Source organism: Lathamus discolor, chromosome 12 (genome assembly GCF_037157495.1).
Source record: "Lathamus discolor isolate bLatDis1 chromosome 12, bLatDis1.hap1, whole genome shotgun sequence".
In the NCBI taxonomy this organism is placed as follows: domain Eukaryota; kingdom Metazoa; phylum Chordata; class Aves; order Psittaciformes; family Psittacidae; genus Lathamus; species Lathamus discolor.
The window spans coordinates 1,500,027-1,527,393 of NC_088895.1; the positions used below are offsets into that span (position 1 = coordinate 1,500,027).

A 27,367-nucleotide genomic window follows, 5' to 3' on the forward strand; every position below is an offset into this window, starting at 1 on the left:
CGGCCCGTGGGTCCGGCCCGTGACGGGTTTAACCGGTGAGTCCCTCCCAACGGGGCACCAGCGGGCCGCAGCCGCGGGCTCCCCTTCCCCTCACCGCCGGGCCGGGTGCGGGCCACGGCCGCAGCTCCCCCGGGACCTCCGGCCGCGCTCGCACCCACGGCGCCTCACCCCAGGTCCCGCCCACCCCGGCCACTTCCGCTCGGAACCGGAAGAGCCGTTCTACGGCGGGACGTGGCTACCGGTACCGGGAGCTCGGGGGTCGCGGCGCGTCCGGGGCGGGGTGACAGGGCTCGGGGTGACAGGGCTCGGGGTAGCGGGATGTGGCTTGGCCGGCGGCCACCCGAGGGGTGTCCGGAGCAGCGCGGCTCGCGGTGGGGCTGCCAGGGCCTGAGGGACCGCTGCGGGGGCCGCGCTGGGCCGGTGGCTGGCGGGGTGCTCGGGGCTGGGACCTGAGCGGGAGTGCGTGCTGCTCCTGCCCGGGGCCCCGGGGGGGAGCGCGGGGAAGACGAGCCCTGGAGTCCCAGAAGAGGGCCAGGGCTTGGCCGCGCTCCCCAGCAGCGCGTCCCACAGCAGAGCTGCCGTTGTGCCCTGGGGGGTCAAAGCCTTCCTGTGCCGTGCCTGGCAGCGTGCAGCTCCCGCCGGGCCCCCCGTGTGTGCCTGCTGGGACGTCAGGGCAGGGGTGCTCCTGACCCTGTGAAAATAAGTTTCCTCCCGAAAGCCTGGGTCCCTGTGAGGGTGCTGAGGCGCTGGCACAGGGTGCCCGGAGAAGCTGTGGCTGCCCCATCCCTGGCAGTGCTCAAGGCCAGGTTGGACACAGGGGCTTGGAGCAAGCTGCTCCAGTGGAAGGGGTCCCTGCCCGGGGCAGGGGTTGGGGCTGGATGAGCTTTAAGGCCCCTTCAACCCAAACCAGGCTGGGATTCTGTGTCAGGGCTCTTTGGCTCATATGCAGTGTGCTTGACATTAATCACGTCCTTGTAGTTGAGACCAAAGCTCGTGGGTCAGGAAAAGCACATGATAGTGATCGGGAGTGATCCTCTGTGCTGAGGATATTCCATGTTTGGGGTTATTCTCTTCTCCAGCTGAATATGCTTTTGGCCAGGGTCCGCTCTCTTCCAAGATGTTTTTGACTTGGAATGAAGACTCCAATGGTTTGAAAATGAGACATTTCCCCCCTTGTTGCAAACACACAGGCCTGTGCAGTTTTCAGACTGACTCCAGAAGTTTTAAGAGCCAAATTAAATGTGTTATGAGATGAAAACCAGCGATTCTGCTGCAAAGTTGTTGGGGTGGATTTTTTTCGTAGAGAAATTGTTTATCACAAGAATTGAAACCACTCTTGTTAATACTTGAACTTCTCTAACAGCGCACGTAAGGGATGTGCTCTTGAATCGCCTTCATGTTTGACTCGCAGTTAATTTTAGGAAGGGAATTGAAATAATTGAGCCTAAAAGTGCTGTTGGAAATGCAGTCGTGGTTTGGTGAGCAGGTGGGAGGTGGCAGGGGAGGGCAGGCTGTGCTTTGCAGGCTCACCCTGGGCACTCTCTCTGGAGGAGTGCTGAGTGCTTCTGCCACGTAAGCACCAAAGCTATTCCTTTAATAGTATGTTGGCAGACTGTGTTTTGGTTGCCTCTCCAGTTTGGACTGTCAGGAGATAGACTGCAAGCATTAAAGAGACAGCAAAAGCCAAGAGTTGAGCCCAGCTCTTCAGGAGCCGGATTTAAATATGAACCTTTCACGTTAAACAGTGTTCCCATCTGGTTTTTATTGTCCTGGATGATACCTGGGGCCTCTCACTGAGGAACAGGGCTGGAAGTAGAGCACCACGTTACAGGTTTCTTCTGAGGTGTGTGCAGGTAGCTTCTGGGTGTTCCCTTGAGGTTTGGGGTTTGGGTCATGGATGAATTGCTTTGCATAAATCCATTTCCAGGCCCTGTGTGGTACAGGAAGGCTCTGTGTGCGTAGCCTCTTTTGTTGTGCTTGACTGACCTTGTAAAATACACCCTGTGCTGCCTTTGGTTTTCTGTTTGCTGAAGACAGGAACAAGTCATCACGATGCCGGCACTGCCTCTGGATGAGCTCCAGCTGACAGAAAGGGATCCCAAAACAGGGAAGATGAGAACTTTACCAGCGCTGGTGAGCTGTCTTTTTCCTGAAAGCCAAAACAAAACCTTTAATAAATAAGCATCTCATGTTGAAGCTTGGGTGAAACTACCCTTTGTCTGGGATATGATGGAAATTGGTTAGCTCACCTGTCACAAGAAGCTTTTTTGTGGTTTAGTGCATTCAGACAGTTGAGATTTCATTTACCCACTATTGGGAAAAAAAAAAACCCAACTCAGACTCACTTGTGTTCAACATCAACCGCAAACTGTGTCCTCCAGCTTATTTCGAGGAGCAGCAATGTAAATTTGGCTGCAATAGAGGGAATGCTATAGGAGCTTTTGCAAGCTCTGTGTGCAGCTTAGGTCTGAGCTGTAGCGCTGGGATAATTCCCTGCATCCTGTGACCTCCCACCCTGTGACTTCTGCTTGGTGAAATCAGGAAATTTAGTGCATGGTAACCCTTTTCTCCCAGAAATAAGAGAGAAAGCAGAGGGCCTTGTGGGCACATTGCAGAAGTGGGCTGCTGGCTTGAGGAGGTTCACGTGTACCTGGGTGTACACGTGGGTTAAGGCAGAGCTTCAGGCTGCTGCCTGCTCTTCAGTGTGATTCTCTTCTAGGCTGGGAGTATTTGGGCAAAGCTTGTTCAGTAACCCTTGGGGGAGGGCAGTGAAATGTTTCTTCTCTCTGTTTGGTGGCTGTGTCAGTTTGACTTCATGGAATGTTGTGCAAGAACCAGTTAGGAGGGAAAAGAGAGCGCAGCCACGCTTCGGAGGCACAGCACCACGCGGCTGCTGTTTGTTTTGAAGGTGTGGGATTGCTGCTTTGCAAGGCTTTGTGTAACAGAGTGCAAGAAGCAGCATTCACCACATTATGAAGGAAGGCCTGAAAACACTGCTGATAAATAAGGATACAAACCTGCTGGTAACCCACCTTGAGAGACTAGAAATGGGAAGTTGCCAGGGAACTGAATGGCAAATTGTATTCAAGTGCAATTTTCTGTTGGTTTCCTAATTCAGTGAGCAGTGCACTTGGTAACTGGGCATTCCTGTCTCTTGGTCTGTAGTTTTAATACAGTATTTTGGCTTTCTGCAGCACCCAGAAATAAAAGCAGATCGGTCTTTTGTGCTATACAGACCGCCACCCCTCACCAGAGACCCTGCGTTAGTGGAAGAGTTCTTGGAGAGAGCCAAATTCATTGCAGAAGACCTGAACTGGCTTCTGGCTTTGCCTCATGACAAATTTTGGTGCCAGGTGAGAATTGTTTTGTGGACACTGAAGAAGGTGTTTCTAGAAGCTGTGAACTTTAAACCAGTTTCATAAAGACTTGTATATGTTCCTTATGCACTTAATGACATGACCTCCCTCTGAGCCCCCACTGGGCACCAGCACTGCACCAGCACCCCCATCCTTAGAAGTGTTCACACACAGTGTAGACGAGGTCCTCAGTGCCATGGGTCAGTGGTGGCATTGGCAGTGCTGGGCAACGGTTGGACTGGATGAGCTTAAAGCTCTTTTCCAACCTGGCTGGTTCTAAGATTCTGTGTTATTTGTCAAGCACTTTAATTACTGCACCTTAGAGTGCAAAGAAAGTCCCGGTAGATTTTCCCCTGTGGATTTTAGGAGTTTGCTTGTATTTGCTGCATGTGGGGCTCCTTTTAGCACTCTAGAATGTTTTAAATCGCTTTCAAATTTAAGTGGCCTTCCCCTGAGCACAACCTGTGGATGTGTGACATTCTCTTCTTTGTTTCCTTGTTTCTGGTGGTGCAAGGTGATTTTTGATGAGACACTTCACAAGTGTCTGGATTCCTACTTGCGCTTTGCCCCTCGCAAGTTTGATGGGGAGCTGGATTGTCACCCCGAGGTGAGCAACATGCAGAGGTGTCTTCACCGGAGCGTCTTCCTGACCTTCCTCAGGATGTCCACTCACAAGGAGTCCAAGGTGAGGATTTCATTCCCTTCCAGTTTCCCTGGGCTGGGCAGCTTAGCACAAACACCATCAGAGGAATTAATGGTGTTCCTTGTGTGTCCAGCTGCGTTCCTCTCCCTGGCTCTTTTTATCAGCCTGTTCCCTCTATAGAGATGATAACCACACAGAGCTGAAGCATCTGAACTGTGGGATGGTTTCAGAGGAAGGAGATCCAGGCAGGCAGCTCAGTAATAGCAGGTTAGCCACAGGTGGAGGTGTGATGCGTCTCTGAAAGAGAAGAGCGAGCGAGCTGGCCGCTGTGCAGCTCCATGGCACAGGGGCTCAGTGCTGCTTCCTCTGTGCTGTGCTGTGCCACCTAACCTGTCCTGATCATTGGCCTTCCTTGAACTTTCCCCAAGTTTTGGAGACACAATGAAATCTCTCTAAATTACTGTTTTCTTGGCATGGTAATTGAAAGCCACACTCAGCCCTAATCACGTGAGTGCAACTCCCATCGGGAGCTGTGGAATTTTCACAAGGCCTGTGGGCAGGATGGGTGAATGAGTGAGGCGCCTTGTGTTTGAGCAATTACTCCTTGATATCCTCGGCTCGTGGTGCGTTATTGATTCTCTTGGTTGTCACAATGGTGGCGTTCAGGATGTTTTGAGGAAAGCTCTTGGAGTGGGAGGTGGAGGAGCGGGGCGGGAACAGGTGGAAGGAATGCTGGAGCCTGCAGCTGGCACCACTTCAGCAGCAGCACTGACACCTCTGTGGTGTCTTTCATTCCAGGAGCTGATTAGATCTTACCCGTCCAGTGAGACAGCGAGCATCTGACACCATGTTATACTTGAGTAATCGGAAGAGAATAATAGTCTGTTGTCCTGCAGGCGGGCAGCAGGAGCTCTGGAAGTTGGCCCCAGCTAGTAGTAAGCCCTGTCCCTCAGCTGAAGCAGGAAATGTGTGTACTGCCTTTCACTGAGACTGGACATATTCACCCACCATAGGCACATTCTCATCTGAAAAGCCAAAGTCGCAGTTTAGCTTGCTTGTTTCTCAGTGTCAGAGGCACTTGTCATGTGGAATTTTAGCTGAAATTCCTGCAGTGTTGAGAGTAAGGTGGCTCTGTTGCAGTGTTCCAGCAGTCAGGATATGGAGCTGCAGTTCCCGGGTTTGCTTCCTACTTGTCAATGATGCAGTTGTCTTTGGTGCCTTGACTCTTCCAGGGTACCACTAACCTCAGGCTGGGATCCCAAGGGTGCTTTTCAGTGTTGGTGCCAGTGAAGCTGTTCCTGTGCCTGGTTACTCATTCCTACACCTGGGCTGAGCCATTCTTTTGTCAGCTCAGCTCTTTGGCCCTATCATGAGCCAGGTCTGGGAGCTGAATGAGCTGGAGGAGCTTTTTCTTTTAACTCTTAGGTTGGTGGGTTCGCTTCATGTGGATAGGCAGTGTTGTGGCAGTGACAAGCAGTGGGGATGTGGGGATGGAGGGTGCTGCAGAAGCTGGTGTAAGCAGAGTTGCTGCCTTCTATGAACCAAAATCCTAAATACACCTTTGATAGATGTTTTTACAGGTGCCATTCTAATGCTGGAGCTCTTGCAGAGCAAGATAGGAATTATCCTTTAAATTACTGGGTTTGGTTTTTTATTTTGCAGGATCATTTTATCACCCCTTCTGTCTTTGGAGAAATTATTTACAATAACTTCCTGTTCGACATCCCGAAGATCTTGGATCTCTGTGTGCTTTTCGGGAAGGGAAATGGTGTCTTACTCCAGAAGATGATCGGTTAGTTAAAGCCAAGGAACAACATGTGGCATTTTGGCATTTTGCTTACTTGTAGAGTGGCAAGTGGGGGTTTATGCCAGTGTAACTGCTCTGGAAAGGAATTGTTCAGTGGCAACTAGAATCTGTAATTTCTGCATCAGATTACTTTAGTTGTGACCTTCATTGATGTCATTGAAAGCATTGTGTCCTGCTGCTTAGCTGTCCTGACCTGGGCTGAGGCCATGAGGGCTCTCTAAAATCCTCATAGAGATGGGAAGGGGGAAACAACTCAACTAGTGAGCAGGGAGGGAGGAGGGTCTGATGATGGGCACAGTCTGGCATGAGTGTTCACAGAGTTGGGAGCCATGGGGAATGTGCAGTGTGAGGTATTCTCTGGTCTATGAAGCAGGAGAACTTGAAGTCTCAGTGCAGGCCTTGATTTGTGGAGTACCTTCAAACCGCAGAGCAGTCAGAGCATTGCTCAAGCTGCGCTTATCACTAGATTTCCCTGCATCTGTACAGCCAGTCTGGCCAGTGCATTTGATGTAACAACTCCGCCTTATGCACTGTATAATGAACATGGGGCACATTGGTTTAGCTGCTGCACTTACCCTGTGCTCCCTTCACAAGGGAACCACTTGTGATCTTTAACATCCGCCTGAGCAGATGGAAGAGAACCTGACTATGGATGAAGTGAGCTCTTCTACCTGAATTCTAACCCACATTGTCTGCCATTCATGTAATGAAAGTTTGTTCTTGCTTTAGTAGCTATTTTTGTCTCATTTCCACATTGACTAACATGAGCTCATGTGATGCAGCCAGATTGCCAGAACAGAAAAACTTAAATAAACCTTTGCGTTTTTTAACCCCTTTATCCTCTTTCAGTAACTTCCACTCTGAATTCACCTGCTAAGCCTCAGAGGTGGCCAGGAGCCATGACAGATAGACACTTCTCTTTTGGAGGTGAAGCTTAGATTATCTGGCTCTTAAGATAGTCCAAAGAAAGACCCAAGTGTGTGAAACCTCATTTGAATTCTACATATGCTCTGCATATACTCAGCACAGTAATGCTGCATGGAGGTGACCGGTGATTTGCTCACCTGATTATGTTGTGACAGTAATGGCACAGCAGTTCTGGTGTGTAATTCAGAACTTGATCAACTTCAGGTTCTTGTCGGGGTATAAATTGTTCTGAAACCTGTCTCGTACCTCTCACCCGTGCTCTGCCCTTGCATAAGGACATCAGCTCTGTTAATTTTCATGGTCTGAACAGTAACTCACAGGAAAACAAGCAGCCTCTGGGCTTACTTGCTGAGGATTTATGCTGTGCTGTTAATCAGAGGAGTATTTTGTAGAGATAATGAAGCCCTAGTAATACAATAGCAGGTATTGCTAAAGCCTCATTACCCTGAAGAAATATTCTGCAGAACACTTCCCAGTGCATGCTGAGCTCTTCTCAGTAATTGAAAGTCAACTCCAGTTGTCAAATACAGGAAGCAGGAATGTTCAGAGGTAGTATTTGTGTTGTTCATTGATCCAGCCTTTGGAGAAATCATCTTACATCTCCTTTGCTCTGCTCTGATGAGCATATCCTTGTTACCAGTCCTGCAGTTGCACTGGTGAGTTGACAGCAGCCCTATCAGTCAGACTGAGCAAGAGTGGAGGAAGGAGCCTTGCCTGTGTCCTAAATGGGTATTAGCTGAATTGGGAGTGGGGGTATCAGTACAGTTCTGTACTGGGGTAACACCAGTACATCTGCTGATGCACATTTGCTCATTGCCATGAATGTTTGAACTAATGGGAAATGGTCTCTTTTCTCCCATTTCTCTTCTCAGGAAATATATTCACCCAACAACCAAGTTACTTCAGTGACCTAGACGAAACTCTGCCCACTGTCCTCCAGGTACTGCTCTGCTGCTCAGCCCAGAGCTGGGATTTCCTCTGGGAATGTGGCACAGCTTAGAGGGTGGAATGGAGCAAATGTGGTCATAGGCAAGCAGAATGCATTTGCTAGTGCTTGCTTTCTCGAGGTGGTGCTAATGTGCCTCAGGCAGGTTTGGAACCTTTATCTAAAACTGTTTTTTGATGACGGTTTCCTATGGCCTTCCTTCAGCTTCTGCTGTCTCTGCAGTTAATCTGAAGGAATGTTCATTAGGCAGCTCAAAAAGTATTCCTTGTATCCCCCACCCACCCCAAGTGGGGGAAGCACTGAAACTTAAACCAGCAAAATAGAGACCATAGACATGTCTACTTGACATAGTGGAATGGGTTAGTATTAGCACTGCAGCTGCTCAGGAGTAAATGGAATTCTCTTGGAAGGGATGCGTTGCTGCCATACAAAAGCTGTTCTGTACCTCTCCATGTCTAAGCTTTCATTTTTATGAGCAGCTTTTATATTCCCCAGACTCAGCAAGTGGGATTCATATTTAACCTGAGGGGGAAATCGAGGCACTTTGACATCTTTATAGCCTGAAAATGTCGTATTTATGTCCTCAAAGATAAACAAACCCAAGATACCATTTACCCCAAGACACCAATAATGTCACTTCTTGAAAGCCCACATCCTTTTTTCCTGAGTGTTAAGAAACTGTTAGAGGTAAATCCCAGAGGTGATACCTTGTTTAAAAAGTATCCTAGGATGCAAGACCAGACCTTCAAATGCATCAGTGGGAGGGCAGGAGAGACTCCAGGTGCTTTCTGTTATGTACCATGTTGGATCAGTTTCTCTGCAGAGCACTGGTTTCTTGGCTCTGTGTGTTGGTGACCACTGCAGGGCCGTGCCTGTGCATCTCAAGTGTGTGGATGTAACAGAGATCACTGATCCAGAAAACTACTGATGTGCTTACACTGTCACTGAAAGGGGTTGATACCTGTGCTGCTTGAGCTTACATGCTCTCTAGAATAGCAATATTAGCCCAAGTATGCAACTTGAGCACCTTTAGCTGCCCATTCATAGGTCTCAGGGAGGAGAGCTTGCCAAATCTCTCAAGGTACAGGTGCAGAGAGTTGCTTTTAATTAGGTCCTACCCCACAGGATGTTCGCAGTCCAGGACCTAATTCTGTCAGCTTCTCCCAGACTCTTTGGTTATAAACAAGAGCCACAAACTCTGTCCTGCTAACCTGCTCACAGGAAGGCTCACAGGACTAGCTCGCAAGCAGGAGGTGGTGTTAACTTCCCAGTTGTCTCACTGCAAATAGGGATTCTGGGTGGTGTCCCAGTGTTGTTGCTGCCTGGTTTTTCTCACCCGGATAAGGATCTGGCTTAGTATCATAGAATAGTTCGGGTTGGAAAGGACCTTAAGATCATCCATTTCCAACCCCCCTGCCATGGGCAGGGACACCTCACACTATACCATGCCACCCAAGGCTCTGTCCAACCTGGCCTTGAACACCACCAGGGATGGAGCATTCACAACTTCCCTGGGCAACCCATTCCAGTGCCTCACCACTTTTACAGTAAAGAATTTCTTCCTTATATCCAGTCTAAACTTCCCCTGTTTCAGTTTGAACCCGTTACCCCTTGTCCTGTCACTACAGTCCCTGATGAAGAGTCCCTCCCCAGCATCCTTATAGGCCCCCTTCAGATGCTGGAAGCCTGCTGTGAAGTCAAATTAGTTGCAGTCACTGTCTTGGCATCACAGCCATATGCAGCTGCACTTAGCTACTTGCAAGCTGCATGGAGTTTCAGAAGTGCAGTGTGGCCCTTCCTGCTGTAGCCTGTGAGAGTCTGTTGCAGCTTCCGCCTTACACAGCTCCATGTTGAATGGAAACAGTCCCAGCTTGCATACATGAGCATAGCAGTGATTGTTAACAAGGTAAAGCATCTCCTGCTGCCTTCCCTGCCTCTTTTAACACTGCTCCCTTCTCTTGATGTAGGTGTTCAACAATATTTTGCAGCAGTGTGGTTTGCAGTGTGAAGGAGCCTCTGCTGAGCCCCAGAAATTGGAAGAAAAAGTAAATGTGACTCCAGGAAACATGCCCCTCCAGGTAGAACTGCTGCTTCTTGCCCTTTGCTGTTTGCTGTCCTGCAGACTGAGCAGTCTGGAGAGCATTGTGACCACAGAGGGTCATTCTGTTCCCAGACACAGGTGGCTCATGCAGCACATGGTTCCCTGTCATTAGTTCACTGTTTATCATATGACTTGATGATAAAGTCTTTCCCCCCTGAGCTGGTTGCTTTGCTTGTGTGCATTTCAACTATGTCCATTGTATCATAGGTTCTTTCTAAACCTGCCGTCTCTTTCCCTTAACCAGCTTGTAGGTAACTTAACTTACTGGTAGCTGAGAGAAGGCTCCACAGAGCCCTGGCAGTGGTCAGAGTTGATTTGGCTTTAATTCAGAAATGTTTGTTTAACAAAAGTACTTTAGTTCATTAAATAGGGAGTTTAGTGCTGGGTGCTGCACAAAGACAGGCCCCATGTCAGTGAGCATGCTCCGAGAAATCTTAATGCAGCTTGTGTGGGGGAGTTGTTACAGCTACACTGGAAATGCATCTTGCACTGAAATGGGCCACTGAAACCATCCCTTTATTTCCCGTCTTACTGCTATGCAGTGCTTCTAGCTAGATAGGGAGCAATACTTTATGTGGAGGAGGATATATGGAGGCCAGAGCCACTGTCCAAAACAGGATATATTGAGGGTTCATGTAATTTCACAGTGTCTTGAATGTGAGTGAGCTGTGGGGATTGCATCATAAATCGTTAAAGGAAAGAAGTTCTAGTATAGATATTGTCTCTGCCTCTAGACCCATTAATGTGTCATGTGTTCATAATTCATAGCAGACTCTTTGTGCAGTCAGAAACAAGGCTTGGTCTGAACGTGGTGTGTCCCTGTTGGTTGTGTTGTGTTCCTGGGAAAACTTGCCTGGCTCTTCTCTCAGTAATTGCTCTTTCACTCTCAGGAGCTGAAGGACATTGTGCTGTACTTATGCGACACCTGCACGACACTCTGGGCGTTCCTTGATATCTTCCCATTGGCCTGCCAGACCTTCCAGAAACATGAGTTTTGTTACAGGTACATCTTGGCCTGCAGACAGAGCTGGGCTTGCTGAAGTAAAAGTACTGAACATTCTGTTGTGTCCTGGCCCAGTTCCTTTACTGCTGACACTGACATTTAGTCATAAATCAGCCTGCTTTGTGTTGAAGGGACCTTAAAGCTCCTCCAGCTCCAACCCCTGCCACGGGCAGGGACCCCTTCCACTGGAGCAGCTTGCTCCAAGCCCCTGTGTCCAACCTGGCCTTGAGCACTGCCAGGGATGGGGCAGCCACAGCTTCTCTGGGCACCCTGGGCCAGTGCAGCTGGAGACAGTGAGGTTCACACTGACAGGAATACAGAGTGATAATGATTATAGGGACGTCCGGAGCTTGTCTGCTATCTGTGCATCTTCCTCATTATGCTTGAGTGATCCTAGAGCCAGGCAACCATGATGGCTTCAAAACCTACTAAATGGTACTTGGTGGGGTGGAAAGGGCAAGGAGGAAAGAGTTGTAGACAAAAAGGGCTTCCTGCTGTAGGGCCTGAAGCAAGGGAAGTGGAAAATATTTCAGAGTGATAGTCCATTGGGGTCTGAAAAGAAATGCTTTTATTTGATGCTCTGCATGAGGTTTATGCTAGAGAATATTACTGAGGTTTGGCAGAAGCTGAGTGCCTGGGAGAGAATGACAGCTGGGTTGGCAGCTAATTCCCAGCCCAGCTCTGGATCACAGTGGTGATGAGTCAGGATGGTCTCGATGACCAGACAGCAGAGTGTGTTCCCACAGAGGCTGCAAGTCCTTGAGTGGCACTTACCCAGCTTGCTCCAGTTGTTTAATCCCCCAGACCATCTTGTAGAGTCTTGCCTTTGGTTAGGAGCCACTGAAGTGTTAATTTATTGTTCTTATTTCCCAGTTTTGTTTGCTTGGGAACAAGCACGTTTGTATTTTGCTTTTGTTTCCAATTGTGTTGCAGGCCTGTGAGGCAGCACAGCTGCCAGTGGTTTATGGACCATAGGTTGAGTAATGCTGCTCTGGGGGGTGTGGGTGTCTGTCCTCCTTGGGTGTTGTGGTCCAGTTGGTTATTGAAGGACCAGCAGATTGGTGGAGTGCTGGTGGCTGTTTGAGTTGGTGAGCACAGCTTCCACGCTTGGTTACTCGCAGGAGGAAAGCCTTTTGCTTTCAATTCTACCGCTGATGTTAGCGATGTGCTAAAATAGTCTTGATCTCTGTGCAGTGGGACAACAGCAACATTCTCATTACTTCTCAATATGGACTAATGTCTGGGGCTCTGGAGCGTGGAAAGGGAAACTGATCTACGTGTCATCCTCCTGGAACCTCTGTGTGGCTGAATCCATCTGCTGGCACTTGCTCATTTCTCTCCCTGACTAAAAGTATCAATGAGAGCTTCTGCTACGTTTGCCTCAAGGATACTCATTTAGCATGTTTGGCTCTTAATAGGAGACACAGACATAATGTTCCTAATGGAGCCTCGGCCCATCAGTTCAGCTTGGCTCTCCTGCACAGTGCTGCAAATTGTGATTTGTAACAGCCAGCTACTGAGGGAGCAGCACTGCCTGTTAGTCTGCATCTCTTGGGGCTCTGTCCCTAAAGGAAAGAGTCTGTTGTGGGCTGCCTGGCATAGAAAATGCGAAACTGGACCAAGCTATCTTTCTTTGTTTCCTCTCTGTGGCATGCTATTGCAGCATGCTGTTAGGCTTTCTGCATATTGAATACCTTCACCTAAGTGCCCACCTAGAGCAGAGCTGAATAGGAAGACCAGTAAGACTTTATTGGAAATCATACTCAGTTTCCTATCTGGTTTTAGCATAGAGCAAGATGGGGCCATGAAGATATTGGAGGGGGAGGGGGTGCTTCAGGATGGGCTAAGCATATCGGCTCCCTGCAATCTGCAGATCTGTGTGTGGGATGTTTCTCAGTTGGGCAGATTGTTCTTCTCTTCAGTAGTGTGGTGATTTTAAGTGCAGTTCTGTGCCTACATCTTCAAAGATGCCTCAATGACCTCAGGGTGCTGCTCTGTCTAGTGCATAGAATCCCAGCCTGGTTTGTGTTGAAAGGGACCTTAAAGGTCATCCAGTTCCAACCCCCTGCCCCGGGCAGGGACCCCTTCCACTGGAGCAGCTTGCTCCAAGCCCCTGTGTCCAACCTGGCCTTGAGCACTGCCAGGGATGGGGCAGCCACAGCTCCTCTGGGCACCCTGTGCCAGCGCCTCAGCTCCCTCACAGGGAAGAGCTTCTGCCTAAGAGCTCATCTCAGTCTCCTCTCGGGCAGGTTAAAGCCATTCCCCTTGGCCTGTCCCTACAGGCCCTTGGCAAAAGCATATTTGCTCCTGTTTCAGGGCACAAATAACAAAATGGTGTAATGCCAGTGAGTGCTAATGAAATGAGCAGTTTGAATTGTCTTTTAGCAAATGACTTTTGAAGCCTCAGGTGACAGTTACTGTTTTGTTGCCCCCTCCTACAGATTAGCTTCGTTTTATGAACTGGCAGTTCCTGAGCTGGAAGCTGCAATCAAGAAGAGGCACTATGAGGACAACAGGTGAAAGTGGGTGCAGGGGCTTTGCCTTTTCTGTTCAACAGGACTCTCCAAGGGCTTAGTTAAGAATTCACTTCATGCTGCTTTACTCACCTCCACAGAGTCTTTGTGTCTTTTTTATGCTGCTTCAAAGAACTCCAGGGAGATGACTTTTCTAATTCTAAATTTCCCTGGGCAGTGGGGTGACTAATGAGTTCTTGCACTGCTGTCTGAGAAGAATTTGATGGGAAATGCATTCCAGTTATAACAAAGCATGAAAACAGGAATGATATCTCTATGTGTAGATTGATCTCATTTTAAGGCACAGGCTGTGCTGGTACAGTTGAGATGTCTGTGTCTAGCTGGTGATTGAGACCAGCTTTTAGTGCATGGATTTTCATTCATAACTAGGAATGGCTCTGATACCTGATCCTTGCAGCAAATAAATGATTCTGCTAATGAAATCCCCCCTCTGGAGGGTTGACTCTGGAGCAAAGGTGTGTTAAAGATCCACATTTCTTGTGCTGATGCTAATAGTGTCTTTTTACTCTCCCTGAAGTGTCTTTGCTGATTTGTGGAGGAGAATTTCACATTCCGGAAAGAAGATGATAGAAGCTTTTCACATCCTAATAAACCAAGCCTGTCTGCAGCCCATCTTAGAAAGCAGGTATTGGCACTGGGACCTGTGGTACCAGCCAGTTATTTGATTGCCATTGAGGGGAGATTTGCTGGAGAAAATGAATGGATGTTGCTATTTTTATTGGGGTTGTAGCCATATACTTTGGCTAAGATGAGAAGTCTGTTGTCCTGCACAGCAGGAATGTTCCAGAGGAAGCTGTATGATCCAGAACTGGTGTGTATTGACCCCACTAGAGTGGGATGATACTGTGGTCCAACAAGCTTTCTAACCTCAGCTTGTGGCTAAATTGCAAATTCTAAGGGTGTGTGTAGGCACCTTGACTGAGACACCACAGTAAAAGTGATGCAGTGTTGCAGATCACTGAAAACACTCATTTTAAATCCAGATACTGGTGCCTTTACCTGGTTCTTCTGCCCTCCTCTTGTGAAAGTTGTTAACTGATAACTATGAATAATCTCAAAATGAAGGCAAGTATAACTGTCTCTGTGTTATAGTAGAGAAGTGAAGTAGCCCACAATCATGCTGCATTTTGGGGATGGAGCCAAGAGGCTAGATCTGGATTGCAAGGCCAGTGCTCCCCTGGGCTGCTCTCTTTGCCTGTGCGTGTTACAGGGTTTGAAGGTTGCTGCAGCTCATGTTCTGCTTGAATATTTGCCCTCATTTGGTATCAGTAGAGTTGTCCAAGAAGATGAGGAGGGTCTGTTGGTGGAATTCCTTATGGGAAACCTGGATTTGCTTCCTTAACTTTTCTAAAGAGCTGCCTTTTTCCCAGCACTGACATACTGCAGAGAGTGTTCAGTTTGGCTGTGGGCTTGCTGCAGTAGTAGGAGGTTTGGGTGTTATAACACGCAGGCTGCAGTAGGAGTTGGCTTGGCCTGTGTTCTTACCCAGGTGAGCACATACTTTCTGGGAGGTCCACTGCTATAATCCCAAGACATATAATAAGAGCACAATTACAAAAGCACTACACACCCTGTTGTGCTTGATGCAAGTCTGGGGCATCAAAGCATGACTTATAAAGTCTGACTCAAGTCTTGTATTTCTAACTGTGATACAGCTGTAGACACAGCTGGCTGAAGTGTTTGCTGAAGCCAAAGAAGAGTCATAGAACAGTTTGGGTTGGAAGGGACCTTCAAAGCTCATCTAGTTCCCACCCCCTGCAATGAGCAGGGACATCTTCAACTAGAGCAGGCTGCTCAGAACCACATCCAGCCTGGCCTTGAACGTCTTCCAGGGATAAAACTTGTTTCCATTTGACTCTTTGCTCCTCTGAAAGCCCCAAAGTGGTCTTGAAATTTATTTTCAGCTGGGGTTTTCCCTTGATGTATGAGCCTGACTGAGGGGGAATGTGGAGGTTGTGCAATGCTTACCACCACTTGTTCACTCTGTGCCATTGTTTTCTGCAGCTGTGAGAACATTCAGCCTTTTGTTGAGGAATTCCTCCAGATCTTCACTTCAGTGCTTCAGGAAAGGAGGTGAGTCTGGCTGCTGAGAGACCCAAAGGGAGGGTCAGCTTGCCTTCCTCTTCCATTCTTTACAATAGAATTGCCCGAGACATTATTATGAGGTATTATGATACATTTGGGAGTTAGAAATCAGCCTGACTAGTTAGGAGAGCTGCTGTGAGAGGATTTCACACTGCAGTGCAGCCTTTACTGTAAGGTGAGGAGGGTGTTGCATGACGCTGGCGAATGTTATTCTTTGCTCTCTTTAATCCAGGCTTTCAAAGGAGAGGATAGCAATTTAGCCATTAGCTACCTGGACAGCTTAGACTATTATTACTGGTCTCTGCTTTTCAACTGCGGTGACCAGAACACAAAAGTGTTTTGTGCTGATGCTGCAGGTGCAAAGTGAGTAAGTGGCAGAACTGGGAATTCGATCTTGGCCTCCCAACGGTGCTGTTCTGATCATGTTCAAATCATAAACTGTCTTTTCTCTGTAATGTGGCACTGGGTCTTCGCATCCTGAGGAGTGTTGCAGGGGTCTGATGGCTGGGGGAGGATGGTGAAGTCTTGCTGCAGTGTAATGGGAGCATGATGAGACCTGGCAATGGGTGCTGGAATCCAGTACTGGGTGAGGGGTTAGAAGTATTCCTTCCTGAGCAGTGAGGAGGCCGAAGCAGCATGGCAGGACCAGCAGTGTGTGACAGGTCTGCTGGTGAGTGACTGTGACTGATTAAGCTTGCTTCTGGGGTTTCAGATTTCTCCGTGATTATGATAAGCTGTTTCCTGTTGAGGATGATGTCAGCCTGCTTCAGCAAGCATCCTCCACGCTGTATCCTTCACCATCACCTTGGGGTTTTGCAGACCTGGCTGCTCTTGGATTCCTTCATGCCTGTGGCATTTCCAACATTGCTGCCCCTGGTTAAGCTGCAGGACTGGAAATGGGTGATAGAAAGTTTTCCTCTAAAAAAGAAAGGGGAGAGGCATGTGTCTATGGAGCCAGGCTGAGAGAGCTGGGCTGGGGCAGCCTGGAGAAGAGAAGGCTCCTTAAGGGGAGACCTGAGAGCAGCTCCAGTGCCTGAAGGGGCTGCAGGAAACCTGGAGTGGGGGTTTGGACAAGGGCCTGTAGGGACAGGCCAAGGGGAATGGCTTGAACCTGCCTGAGGGGAGACTGAGCTGAGCTCTTAGGCAGAAGCTCTTCCCTGGGAGGGTGCTGAGGCGCTGGCACAGGGTGCCCAGAGAAGCTGTGGCTGCCCCATCCCTGGCAGTGCTCAAGGCCAGGTTGGACACAGGGGCTTGGAGCAAGCTGCTCCAGTGGAAGGGGCCCCTGCCCGTGGCAGGGGTTGGGACTGAAGGAGCTTGAAGGTCCCCTCCAACCCAGACCAGGCTGGAATTCTGTGAAGGTTGACTGAGGCACAGGTTTGGGTGTTGCTGAAAATCCCATTGTTTCTTCAGGGTGAGGTCTGAATATGCACATCTAGAAATGTCCTTAATGGTGTCCTCTTAGAGATGAGACCAGGACAGCCTATATCCTCCAAGCAGTGGAAAGTGCGTGGGAAGGGGTAGACAGGAAAAGAGCACAAGCCATTAAAGATCCAACACCAGCAGCAGCATCTAATGGAGCATCAGCAATACTGGATAGAACTGTTGAAGACATGGAAGGGCTCAGGGCTGGATATGTGTCAGAGGATGAGGTGAGTAGACCTGTGTGCACTGGGTCCTGCTCTTTCTGTCCTTACCTCATTCATCTGTGAAGAGAGGATTGGTTTGCTCAGGTTTAGGGGTTACAGGAGATTCAGTCTCATTTCTTACCTTTGCTAGATTTCAGTGCAGCCCCATGTGCCTTGTGAAATGAGAAACAAAGCCACACCTTGAGCCTGGCTTTATCTTGGAGCACATGGCCTCTTAACTCCTGTTGGCTTGGGCTCCCTGTTGCTATGATGTATTCAAATGCTGTGCCTCATCACTGTAGTTCATGTGTGTATTCATTAATGCACAGTTCACAGGTTATTTGAGGAAGGGATTCCCCAGAGTGTCCTTGCTGACCCAGGGACAGACAAAACCAGTTGGGTGCTCAAGGTTATGTCATAGACCTTGTGCAGTATGAACAGCTTTTGATGATTTCTCTTCTTTTGACTTCTTTGTGATTAAATTCAGATAACCCAGGCTGCTGCTTTCCCTTTTCATAACATGCCTTCCTGCCTCCCCTCAGCTGCTGTCTGTCCCCAGTAATGCCCACACTTCTGTCTGGTATCTGCAGTGTGCCGGTGCAGCGGCTGCGCCCATCGCCAGGGTCTCAGGGGTGGAGCTGGACTCCCTGATCTCTCAAGTGAAAGACTTGCTGCCAGACCTTGGTGAGGGCTTCATCCTGGCCTGCCTGGAAGAGTACAGTTACAATGCAGAGCAAGTCATCAACAACATCCTAGAAGAGAAGCTGGAGCCATACTTGGATAAGCTGGACCGAACAATGCAAAGGCAAGGGACAGCTTCTGGCGTGGGTTTGATGTCATCTGGGGGCTTTTTGTTTGTGGGTTATCATTTAACAGAGGGCCGGAGCAGCTCTGCTCTGGAGCCAGGCTGAGAGAGCTGGGCTGGGTCAGCCTGGAGAAGAGAAGGCTCCTGAAGGGGAGACCTGAGAGCAGCTCCAGTGCCTAAAGGGGCTGCAGGGAACCTGGAGAGGGGCTTGGGACAAGGGCCTGTAGGGACAGGCCAAGGGGAATGGCTTGAACCTGCCCGAGGGGAGACTGAGCTGAGCTCTTAGGCAGAAGCTCTTCCCTGTGAGGGTGCTGAGGCGCTGGCCCAGGGTGCCCAGAGAAGCTGTGGCTGCCCCATCCCTGGCAGTGCTCAAGGCCAGGTTGGACACAGGGGCTTGGAGCAAGCTGCTCCAGTGGAAGGGGTCCCTGCCTGTGGCAGGGGTTGGAGCTGGATGAACTTTTAAGTCCCCTTCCAACCCAAACGAGGCTGGGATTCTGTGATTCTATGAACATCATGGTTACTGAGGGCTAGACACTTGTAGAGCTCTAAGAAATTGAATGTGCATTTTTGGGGGGTAGATAGCTGCAGTGAGAGCTTCTCACTGCTATAGCTTTCCGCCCTTATTTGTGTCCCTGCTCAGCATTTCAACAGAGCAGATGCCGAGTCGTGTTTTGTGATGGGGGATAAAAACACTTGTACATTAAATGCTCACTTCAGGACCATTAAAATTGCATCATGGGGACACTGGCTTGGGCTGGCCAATAGAATGTGTTATCTTCAAAAGCTATTAAAAGCTATTTTGCTGCAGAGGCTAGGGTCGTAGGTGTTAACTCCCAGAGGTCCTGCAGGAAAGGGCATCTTCAGAGGAATTGATTAATCCCAAATTCAACCTGCAGGATCAAATATGGTATTTGACAGGCTCCCGTTTTGTGAGGGAATTTAAACCAGGGAGAGATAGGAGGTGCAGCTCAAATCCATTTTCATCCACCCTTTGACAAGCTTTCCCTGGCTTGTACCTGGGACGCAGGGCTCGTAGCTGGCAGTGGGATTGAGCTGTTGGAGTTTGTCTGCAGCTGCCAGCACATGTTTGTGCTGCACCAGCAGTTTCTGCCTGAGCCTCAGGATGTGAATGTGCTGTTTGTTCACATTTCATGGGGGAATGGGCAGACTGTCTCATTGTGCCATTCAAAAGGAAAGCATCTCTATCAGGAAAACCATATAAAATATCTTAGTCTTGCAACAATCTTGGTGCTCTCACAGTCACATCTGCTGACTTGGGCGCAAATGGTGGCTGGCTCTTTGGAAGGGTTGGGGTTTTTCTGCCAAGCCAGCAGTTACAGAAGATAGGGCTGGATTTAGTTTTCCTTTCCTGCCTTTTGCATCTTGAAACAAAGCTGTCAGTTCAATAGCAAATGTGGAACTGGGATCAGGGCTGGGTTTAGGAGTGAGCAGAGCAGCGTCTGCAGCCAACAGCTGAGCTCACAGCCCCAGCACAATGAATGTAAAAATAATGCTCCTTTGACTTACAAGTTGAGCAAATGTAAGCCTGGAACCCTGAGAGAACGGTAGGAAGATAAATATCCTGAAATCATCAGCAGCAAATTACTGGAATCTTTTCCAGCGTGTAATTCATCATACTTAGTGCCTGGCTTTGCTGAGTCGCTGTTCTGAGACCAGGCAGCCTGGTGGCATTCTGTGCTGCTCATGGTTTTGCTCATTCTTAAATGAACAAAAGAGTTTTCCTGTTGCTTTCTGCAAGTTGCTTTATTTTGCCCCAAAAGATAAGCTTCAGAAATGGTGCCTTTTATCTCACACCAATGCCCCATAGTGGTTGTGCATGTACTACAGCGTGGCTGCGAAAGGGAGTTGTAACCTGTGACCTAGCACCACATAGTGGACCTTGGCATGTAGTGGGTGACTTGGAGGCTGACAAAGACTAACCGAAGGCCTCGGGAAGGAGAGGACTTGGTCTTCCCCAGCTCACCTTTGGTTTTATTCTCTCTTGCTCTTTTCTACCAGGCAGCTGAAGCCAGACCCAACTCCTCTGGTCACTTCTCGCTATAATGTTTTCCAGAATGATGAGTTTGATGTTTTCAGTAGGGATTCAGTGGATGTTTCTCGGATCCAGAAGGGCAAGAGGTGAGTATCGTGCACCCTTTATTAACCCTGTCTATTGGGAGGGATGGTACCTGCAACCTTGCAATTCTATTTCTCATACAAACCTCCTGCAGGTCTGTGTGGTGGGGGTAAGGCTGAGCAAAAAGGTTTCCCACCTCTTTCTTTGGGAAAGTGAACTGAATTGTTATTAGTGGGTTGGTTTCAGCAGGTTTCCTAATGGGCTTTCCTCTGTGTGCTGCTAGAGAGGGCTGTGCCAAGCTCCTTTGTAATGTTGGGCTCTTGCGTCTTGGTCTTAAACCTGCACTGAAGAGCAAACCTTGCAGAGCAGCCGCCTCTGCGAGCCTGGGGTGACTCAGAACTGGGAGTGAAGAGTGATCTGATTTAGATCCAAGTGAAGCTTCAGTACCCATCTCCTTCACAGTCTGACAATGCTCAGGGGTGCAGACTACTCTTGTTCCGCTGCTGTAAGCTTCCTGCAGCAGGGCATTTCTTTTGCTTTGTGCCCAGTTTGGCACATTGTGCTGTGCCATGCTGTGCTCAGATTTAGGTTAGGTCATTGCCCTGCTTGCTCCCGTTGATGTCACCTCTAGAATATCCCTGACTTGTTTCAGGTTCTTCTGGAACACTTCAACTTGCCAAGCGTGATCGTTACTTTGGTGTGGATTTACACAGAATGTAAATAGAAGTCTGTAAATTGAGCCCTGTGATCCTGGGAGCGCCCACTTAAGGTTTTGTTTGCAAAGCTGCACCAGACTCTCAGGAGAAAACTGCTTCTGTCCCGAGGTCCAGTCCAGCAGCCTCTCAGCAGCAGTGCTATAGTGTTTCTGCTTGATTTCTCTCTGGCCAAGGCAATGACTTCAGAGGTGTCCATAGCTAAGAACTCACAGACACAACCTTTCTCTTCAAGGTGTTGCCTTGCTCAGAGTGCAGGCAGTGACTCTGTCAGCAGGAGGCTTGTGTGCTTGGTTACCTTCCATGTCCTCAAAGTCTTGCACATGTGGGTAGTGCTGCAGCAGCTGGACAAGGCCAGAGGGCACTGTCCCGGGTTCAGCCCATGTATGGGATAACCCTGCTCGGAGCTCCCTCTGCAGATCACTTGAAGAGCTTGGGAAGTTGCAAGTTCAGCTCTGGGGCAGCAGCACAAGAGGGACGTGGAGCGGTTGGAGTGAGTCCAGGGGAGGCCGTGGAGCTGCTGCGAGGGCTGGAGCAGCTCTGCTCTGGAGCCAGGCTGAGAGAGCTGGGCTGGGGCAGCCTGGAGAAGGCTCCTGAAGGGGAGACCTTAGAGCAGCTCCAGTGCCTAGCTGGATGTTGGAGCTGGATGAGCTCTAAGGTCCCTTCCAACCCAGACCAGGCTGGGTTTCCATGATCCCCGAGCTGGGTGGTGGCACCCTGCTCCCGTGGCATTGCTGTCTGGCCACTGCCAGGGAGGCTGTGTCTTCTCTCAAGCAGTGACATCACTCCTTGGGAAGTTGTCACCTCTCTGCTGTGCTGTTCCGTGAGCTCTCAGCATTATCCTCTGACTGCTGATGTTCCTGGTGTCTCTTGGCCTCCCTCAGGCTACATCTTCCTGATGGAACAGTTGTTCTTAGGCAGCTTGTGCTTATGTGTAGTGTGGTGCTGCTGCCTAAGCGTGATATCTCCAGAGCCAGGTGAGGTTGGGTCCCATTGTGCTGCTGCTGTGTGGATAAGCATAAGTAGTTTGAGGCAGGGAGTGTTAATGTGAAAGAGAGAGTCACACCAGGATGAGGAGAGAAACAAGCATGAGGAAGTGAACATACGAGCATACATGTGATTCTTTGCTGATCCTGAAAAGTAATCCCACTAGTCTGTGCCTGTCCAGCCATTCACCTAGCTGAATCTGTCACCTGAAGTCCTGAGCACCATGGGACTAGAGGAGTTATCCCACTGCTTTTCCTGGAACTGGTGCCTGAAACATTTCATTGCAGCTCTTCTGCAGTCATCAGACCAGCTCAACAGGAGACAATTACCAAACACTTAATTCAGGCTCATGTTGAATACCAGCAGAAGATGTTATCCCAGCTGGGTATGTGTGAACTAACCACATGCTTTGTAGGGCATTTTGCAGCTAAATGCAGGCAGGTACCAGAGTGAGTCATGGAAGAGAGAGAACCACATCTATCCATACGGTTACTGCTTGATGTTCTTAATGAAGATCAGGCTGCTTAGATGACTTCCCCTGGGCTTGCTCTGTGTCACATAAGTTTGTCTGTTCTGGAGTCACTGCAGACTGTTAGGGACAAGCTCTTTCCCTGTTAATATCCAGATGCCAAAGCACCACTAATGCATGTTCCTCCTGCACTCTGAGGACTGCAAGTTGTCCTTGGAATACTTGACAGTGGAATCCCTCATTGCTTTGCTGTAAGCATGTGCTTGGCCAGCCTGAAAAATGGCACTTCAAAGTCTTTATGCTTATGCAGTGTGAGACACAGCATCTTTGTAATACCTCTATCAGAATTCTGTTTCTTGGTCTTCCTTTTAAAATGGCTATCATTGACTTGCCTCCTCCATTCACAAAAACCAAGTACATGCTTTGAGACAGGTTGAATCAGTCACAAGTCTACTCTGGTTTGTTCTTTTCCAGTGTTAATTGTGCTGAGTCCTTGCTGCAGTGCTCATTTTGGGCTCTCCCCATCTGTCTCCATAGTTTGCAGGCTGAGGTTCTTGGCTGTAGGAACTCAGGTGTCTGCAGCAGTGACTCTAACACAGGTCCATGCTTGCGGCTGTGCTGCTACTGCAGTGAGATGCTGCTGCAGCAGGGTGTTAGAGGGCACTCTGGGCCTGGCAGAGCTGGTTTGTAGGCTGGAGTCTGCACCCCCACAGCTTCTCATTCAAGATTCATGGGATTTCTTGTGGTGTTTGAATCTTGGCCTGAAAATTGCAGCTTGAGTATAATTGCATTTGGCCTCCCTAAAAGCTTCCTTTCAGTCTCAAATGACAGTGTTGGTGTCCAGTTCCTGTTCTTATCTGGGCAGTCTTGCTGGGTTTCTGTTTAAGAATGACTTTGATCCAAGCCAGGGGTGGCTGGTTTTAGTAACCAGACAAACAGCCCTGTTGTAAATCAGAGGGGAAATAGGCTTAAGCAGCGCTTGTGGAGTTTGAAGTGAGACTTCTGTTCCTCCAGCTTCCACTTACTAATGCAGTGGGGGGGTGAATTAACTTCTCAGGAAGGTTTTTACACACATTTCTGTTCCTGCGGAGTGCAGGAGGGAGAAGGACACCACCAGAAGTTTGCTGAATGACAAGCACCTGGTTGCTGAGCAGAAGGAGCGCTACAGCAGGTACAGGCTGGTGGTGGAGGAGCTGCCTGTGCAGCAGGGAGAGGCTCAGCTCTACGGGGAGGACTACGAGGATGAGTACGACGACACTTATGATGGAAACCAAGTGGGGGCAAATGATGCTGACTCAGATGATGAGCTCATCAGTAGGAGGTAGGTGCTGTGGCTTCAGTGGATGGGAGGGTGATGGGAATGGCCACCTATGGCTCACACAAGCCTGTTCAGCACTGGCTTTTGGCTTCATTTCTCAATGAGGATGTGTGTGCTTCAAGCCAGCCCTTTCTCTGTAACATGCCAGGAGGGAGATCTGGGTCTCACCTCTCCTGTCAGTAGGAGTGTTGCTGTGGCGTGCACCCAGGACATTCTCAGGCTCCCACTTTGTGTGTCTGCAGGACTCAGCCATTCCCTCAGCTGATCAACACATCAAAGAGGGGAATTTGCTGTTGTGTTGAACTTGCACTCAGCAGCACTTCTGCTCATAGGCAACACTCCTGCAGCAGGGGAAATGGGCTCTCTGGAATAATGAGGAGTGCAGCTGGTGGTTAGAGGAGAATTGCAGCATTGGAAAACTGAACAACACAGCTGCTGCTCCTTCCAATCCCCTCTGACACCTCCGAGTGCTGACACCTGGAATCCAGTCCTTGCAGGACTGCACAGCGCCCTGCACAAGGACAGGCAGCTGGGATAGCTGTAGGGAGCAAAGGGTTAGTTTGGGCTGGGGATTGGAGAATATTTGTTCTAGAAATAAGAGCCAGAGATAGAAATCCTGCGTTTCAGAAATGCTAAACTAGCTTTTAAAAGTGGCCTTTAAAATTCTGGTGTACTACGAAGGTGTCTCTGTTTCTAACCTCAATCCAGAATGCATCTTTGGGCTTCCTTTGTCCCTTTCACTATAGTTTTCTCCCTCTCCTAAAGCATGGTGAGGCTTCAGCTTCAATCCTTTAGTGGTTTGCCTGTAACAGTGGGTCACTCGGGTCTTTTTCCCCGGTTTCAGGTGCTCAGTGCTCAGTGCTCACTGCTCCTAGAGAGAGGCAGGAGGAACAATTAGTGGATATTCCTGTGGAAAACTAGATCTGTAGGTTTGAAGTAACAAAGACATTTCTGGTTTTGCATTTATTTCTGTGACAGTGGGATGGTGGGTCTGAATTCCAATAGAATTTAAGCACACACACATATATATTAAAGAAGAGCTATAGGTATGTGGTAAATTCTGCCTCCACCCCCTCAGGCCCTTTGCTGCTCTGCATGTTCAGGGTGATTCACAAAGCCTGATGGATTTCTCCAACTATTTCTCCCTGTATGAAACTGGGATAGGGCCCAGCCATAAAACTGGGGCTCTGTGGATGACCACTGACGAGTCCTAGAGGTTCTGGAGCACAGCATTTCCTGAGCATTAATGTTTCTGTCTGAGTTTGAGCTTGAGGTTTGAGGGTTCATCTTTGTACAACACGTGCTCCCTGACTGGTGAGCTAAAGCCTAGCAAAGTTTACTTCTGCTTAGTAATGCCCTGGCGCTGGGGCTGGATCCCCACGTCCCAGAGGAAGCACTTGTTTCCTTGGAGAAATTCTTTGTGAGGTTTCAGGTTTTTCCTGACCTGCTCCTTTGCAACCATAATTATGTTCAGTAACAACTTCATAGTGAACATTCCCAGTGAAGAACATGGGTTCAGACGTTGTCCACAGTAAAGGTGTCATTAACTACTGGGTCTCTTTTTATTTGGCTCTTCAGAAAAAGCAGCAAGTCCATGAAACTTGTGGATTGTCATTTCTGGAAGCTGGGATGCAAACCCAGAAGGATGCTGCTGCTCACTTGGTGGCTGCGCTGTCTCCATTGCTGACTGTTTGTGTCTTAATTCTCAGGCCGTTCACAATTCCTCAGGTCTTGAGAACTAAAGGGCAGGAGGAAGGACAGGAGGAAGAGGAAGAGGATGAAGAGGAGGAGGAGGAGGAAGCTGAAAAGGAAAGAACAAAGGTGATACTTAGTTTGTGGTTGGAGTTGGGTTAAGATTTACTGTATGTCTTATCTGCCTCGCCTCCATGGAGAGGTTTCATCTCCTATATTCCATAGACAGGTGATGCTAGCAGCACACTTTGAAGGTCACTAAAGCTCTACTGTCATGGATATACTGGAAATAGGGGTGTTGGTGGTGTTCCTGGCAGAGGGGGGAAGTCTCAGTCAGGTTTAGAGTCACCGACACCAATTCTGCCAGCTCAGACAGAAGAGATAATGGACAATGAACTGACTGTGTTCCATGGTCCAGCAGAATCCCGTCCTGCTCTAGGCTTTGGCAGGATCTGCTGAGTTTACTGACCTCTTCCCTTCCTTCCATGGTAGGACCATTTTGTGCAGGACCCAGCGGTACTGCGGGAGCGAGCTGAAGCCCGGCGCCTGGCTTTCCTTGCGAGGAAGGGGTGAGTAAGCATCAGCCTCCGTGGGGCTGCAGGTAGTAGGAGTTGTTGGAGGGTATCCTGCTCCTTAACATCCCTGTATGTCAGGGTCACTACCATGGTGGTGGTAACTTCCTTACCCAGCTTCTACTTCACTGGTGGTTGTTCTATCCCACCAAATGGGTAGGAACATCCCTTTATCATACACAGCAGAACCCTGTGCAAGATAGGATCTAGAAGAGCACAGCTTCCCAGAGCTTGAATGGCTTCCACAGGGGTTCTGGGACAGTTTAATAGTTCGTTTTAAATGTCAGACTTGATATGTTGAAGGCCATGGTCCTTGTGTGGCTAGTGCTGATCTTGGCTGTTACAGAAGCCCTGCAGAGCTGGGCTGAGCCGAGGTTCAAGGCCGGATGCCTGAACTCCTCCTCACACCCACTTGCTTCCTGGGATCGGTGGATTTTTGCCCCCCAACGTGCAGTGTGCTGCTTGTGATGTCTTTTTCTGTGTACTCCAGGTACAAGCACGACAGCTCTGCTGTGGTTGGGAACGTGAAGGGCCATGGGCAGAACCGGGAGACGATGCAGGAACGGAGGAAGAAGGAAGCGAACAAAAGCACAAGAGCGAACCACAACCGCCGCGCCATGGCTGACAGGAAGCGCAGTAAAGGCATGATCCCCTCCTGAGAGACTTTTCTGCCTGCTGGTGGTGTTGCATCACCCCCAGTCCTCTGCCTAGGAGGAGGCAGTTGCGCTCCATTCCCTCAGCGCTGCCTTAGCTCAGGGCTGTTGTCATCAATACCTGGCGCTTTGGCTCATGGGGAACTGCAGGTCCTGTGGGTGCTCACAGGAAGGAGCTGCCTCCACGCCGGCCCTGACTGCTCCCCAGGTCAGAGTGTGTGCCCCTGGGCTGCACCAGCCCTTCCTTTCCTTTTGTACTATTTATAATTCTGAGAACTTTATTTTCCTATGGGCTCCATGCACCCTCCCCAACACCCAGGTGGGTTTGCAGGCCCCTCCAAGAGCCAGGCTTCCTGGGAGCAGCCCTCACAGCTTTCTGCTCTGCTGAAATGCCTTATCCTGAGGTGCAACTGGAAGATTGGTAGGAAAACACGGGGGCTGTTCCTGTTGTTGGCAGACACAGGAGCTCAGGTGAATAAGACCTGATAAATCTCTGTCCCTCCAGCGAGGTGTGTGAAAACAGAATGTGCAAATAAATGATTTGGATCTTTTAGTTGGTGCTTTAGGCTCTTACAAACCCTATTGATCTTTAACTGGGAGGTACCTCAACAAGCCTTTAATGTGCTGTGCCTGCAGGCAGTGAAATTCACTTGCTGTTTGATGTTGGTTTAGTGTAATGAGATCTGGCTACAGCCACTGAGACTAAAGAGACCTGAAAATCGGGATCAGGGCACCCTAAGCAAGATGCAGTAGTATGGAATTGGAGTTGAAGGCAACAGGGTCAGAGTCCCCAGGGAGCTGCTCCTCAATAACCGCTTTATCACACTCTGTGGAGCAGAACTGCCCCGAGCGTCCTGTTTGCTGTTGGAAGGCTGGGAGTTAATGGTAACCAGCAGTTTGTGGTTGCTGAAAGGACTTCTCCAGAGGGCTCTTTAATTAGGGAGCTGTTCCCTTGGCAGGGAGACACAGAGTTCACTTTGTAACCTGTTCGTAAGGTGTTCAAATGCCACGGCAGGGCTGCTACACTCCAAGCCTGGAGCATCTGCCAGCAGCT

At 49.2% G+C, this 27,367-nt stretch overlaps 1 protein-coding gene across 1 annotated transcript; it reads left to right on the top strand.

Moving 5' to 3' along the window:
* Nucleotides 1-117: 117 nt before the first annotated feature.
* ASCC2 (activating signal cointegrator 1 complex subunit 2) lies at nt 118-26,866 on the top strand. The gene is made up of 19 exons (XM_065692410.1): nt 118-241; nt 2,034-2,133; nt 3,195-3,353; nt 3,871-4,041; nt 5,662-5,791; nt 7,606-7,673; nt 9,647-9,757; nt 10,671-10,783; nt 13,225-13,299; nt 13,835-13,942; nt 15,322-15,390; nt 16,115-16,189; nt 16,865-17,051; nt 17,618-17,832; nt 19,852-19,971; nt 23,175-23,399; nt 25,106-25,217; nt 25,581-25,657; nt 26,151-26,866. Exons 2-19 carry the CDS (start codon nt 2,053-2,055, stop codon nt 26,317-26,319), a joined length of 2,265 nt encoding a protein of 754 aa, XP_065548482.1. The 5' UTR covers nt 118-241; nt 2,034-2,052; the 3' UTR covers nt 26,320-26,866.
* Nucleotides 26,867-27,367: the final 501 nt, after the last annotated feature.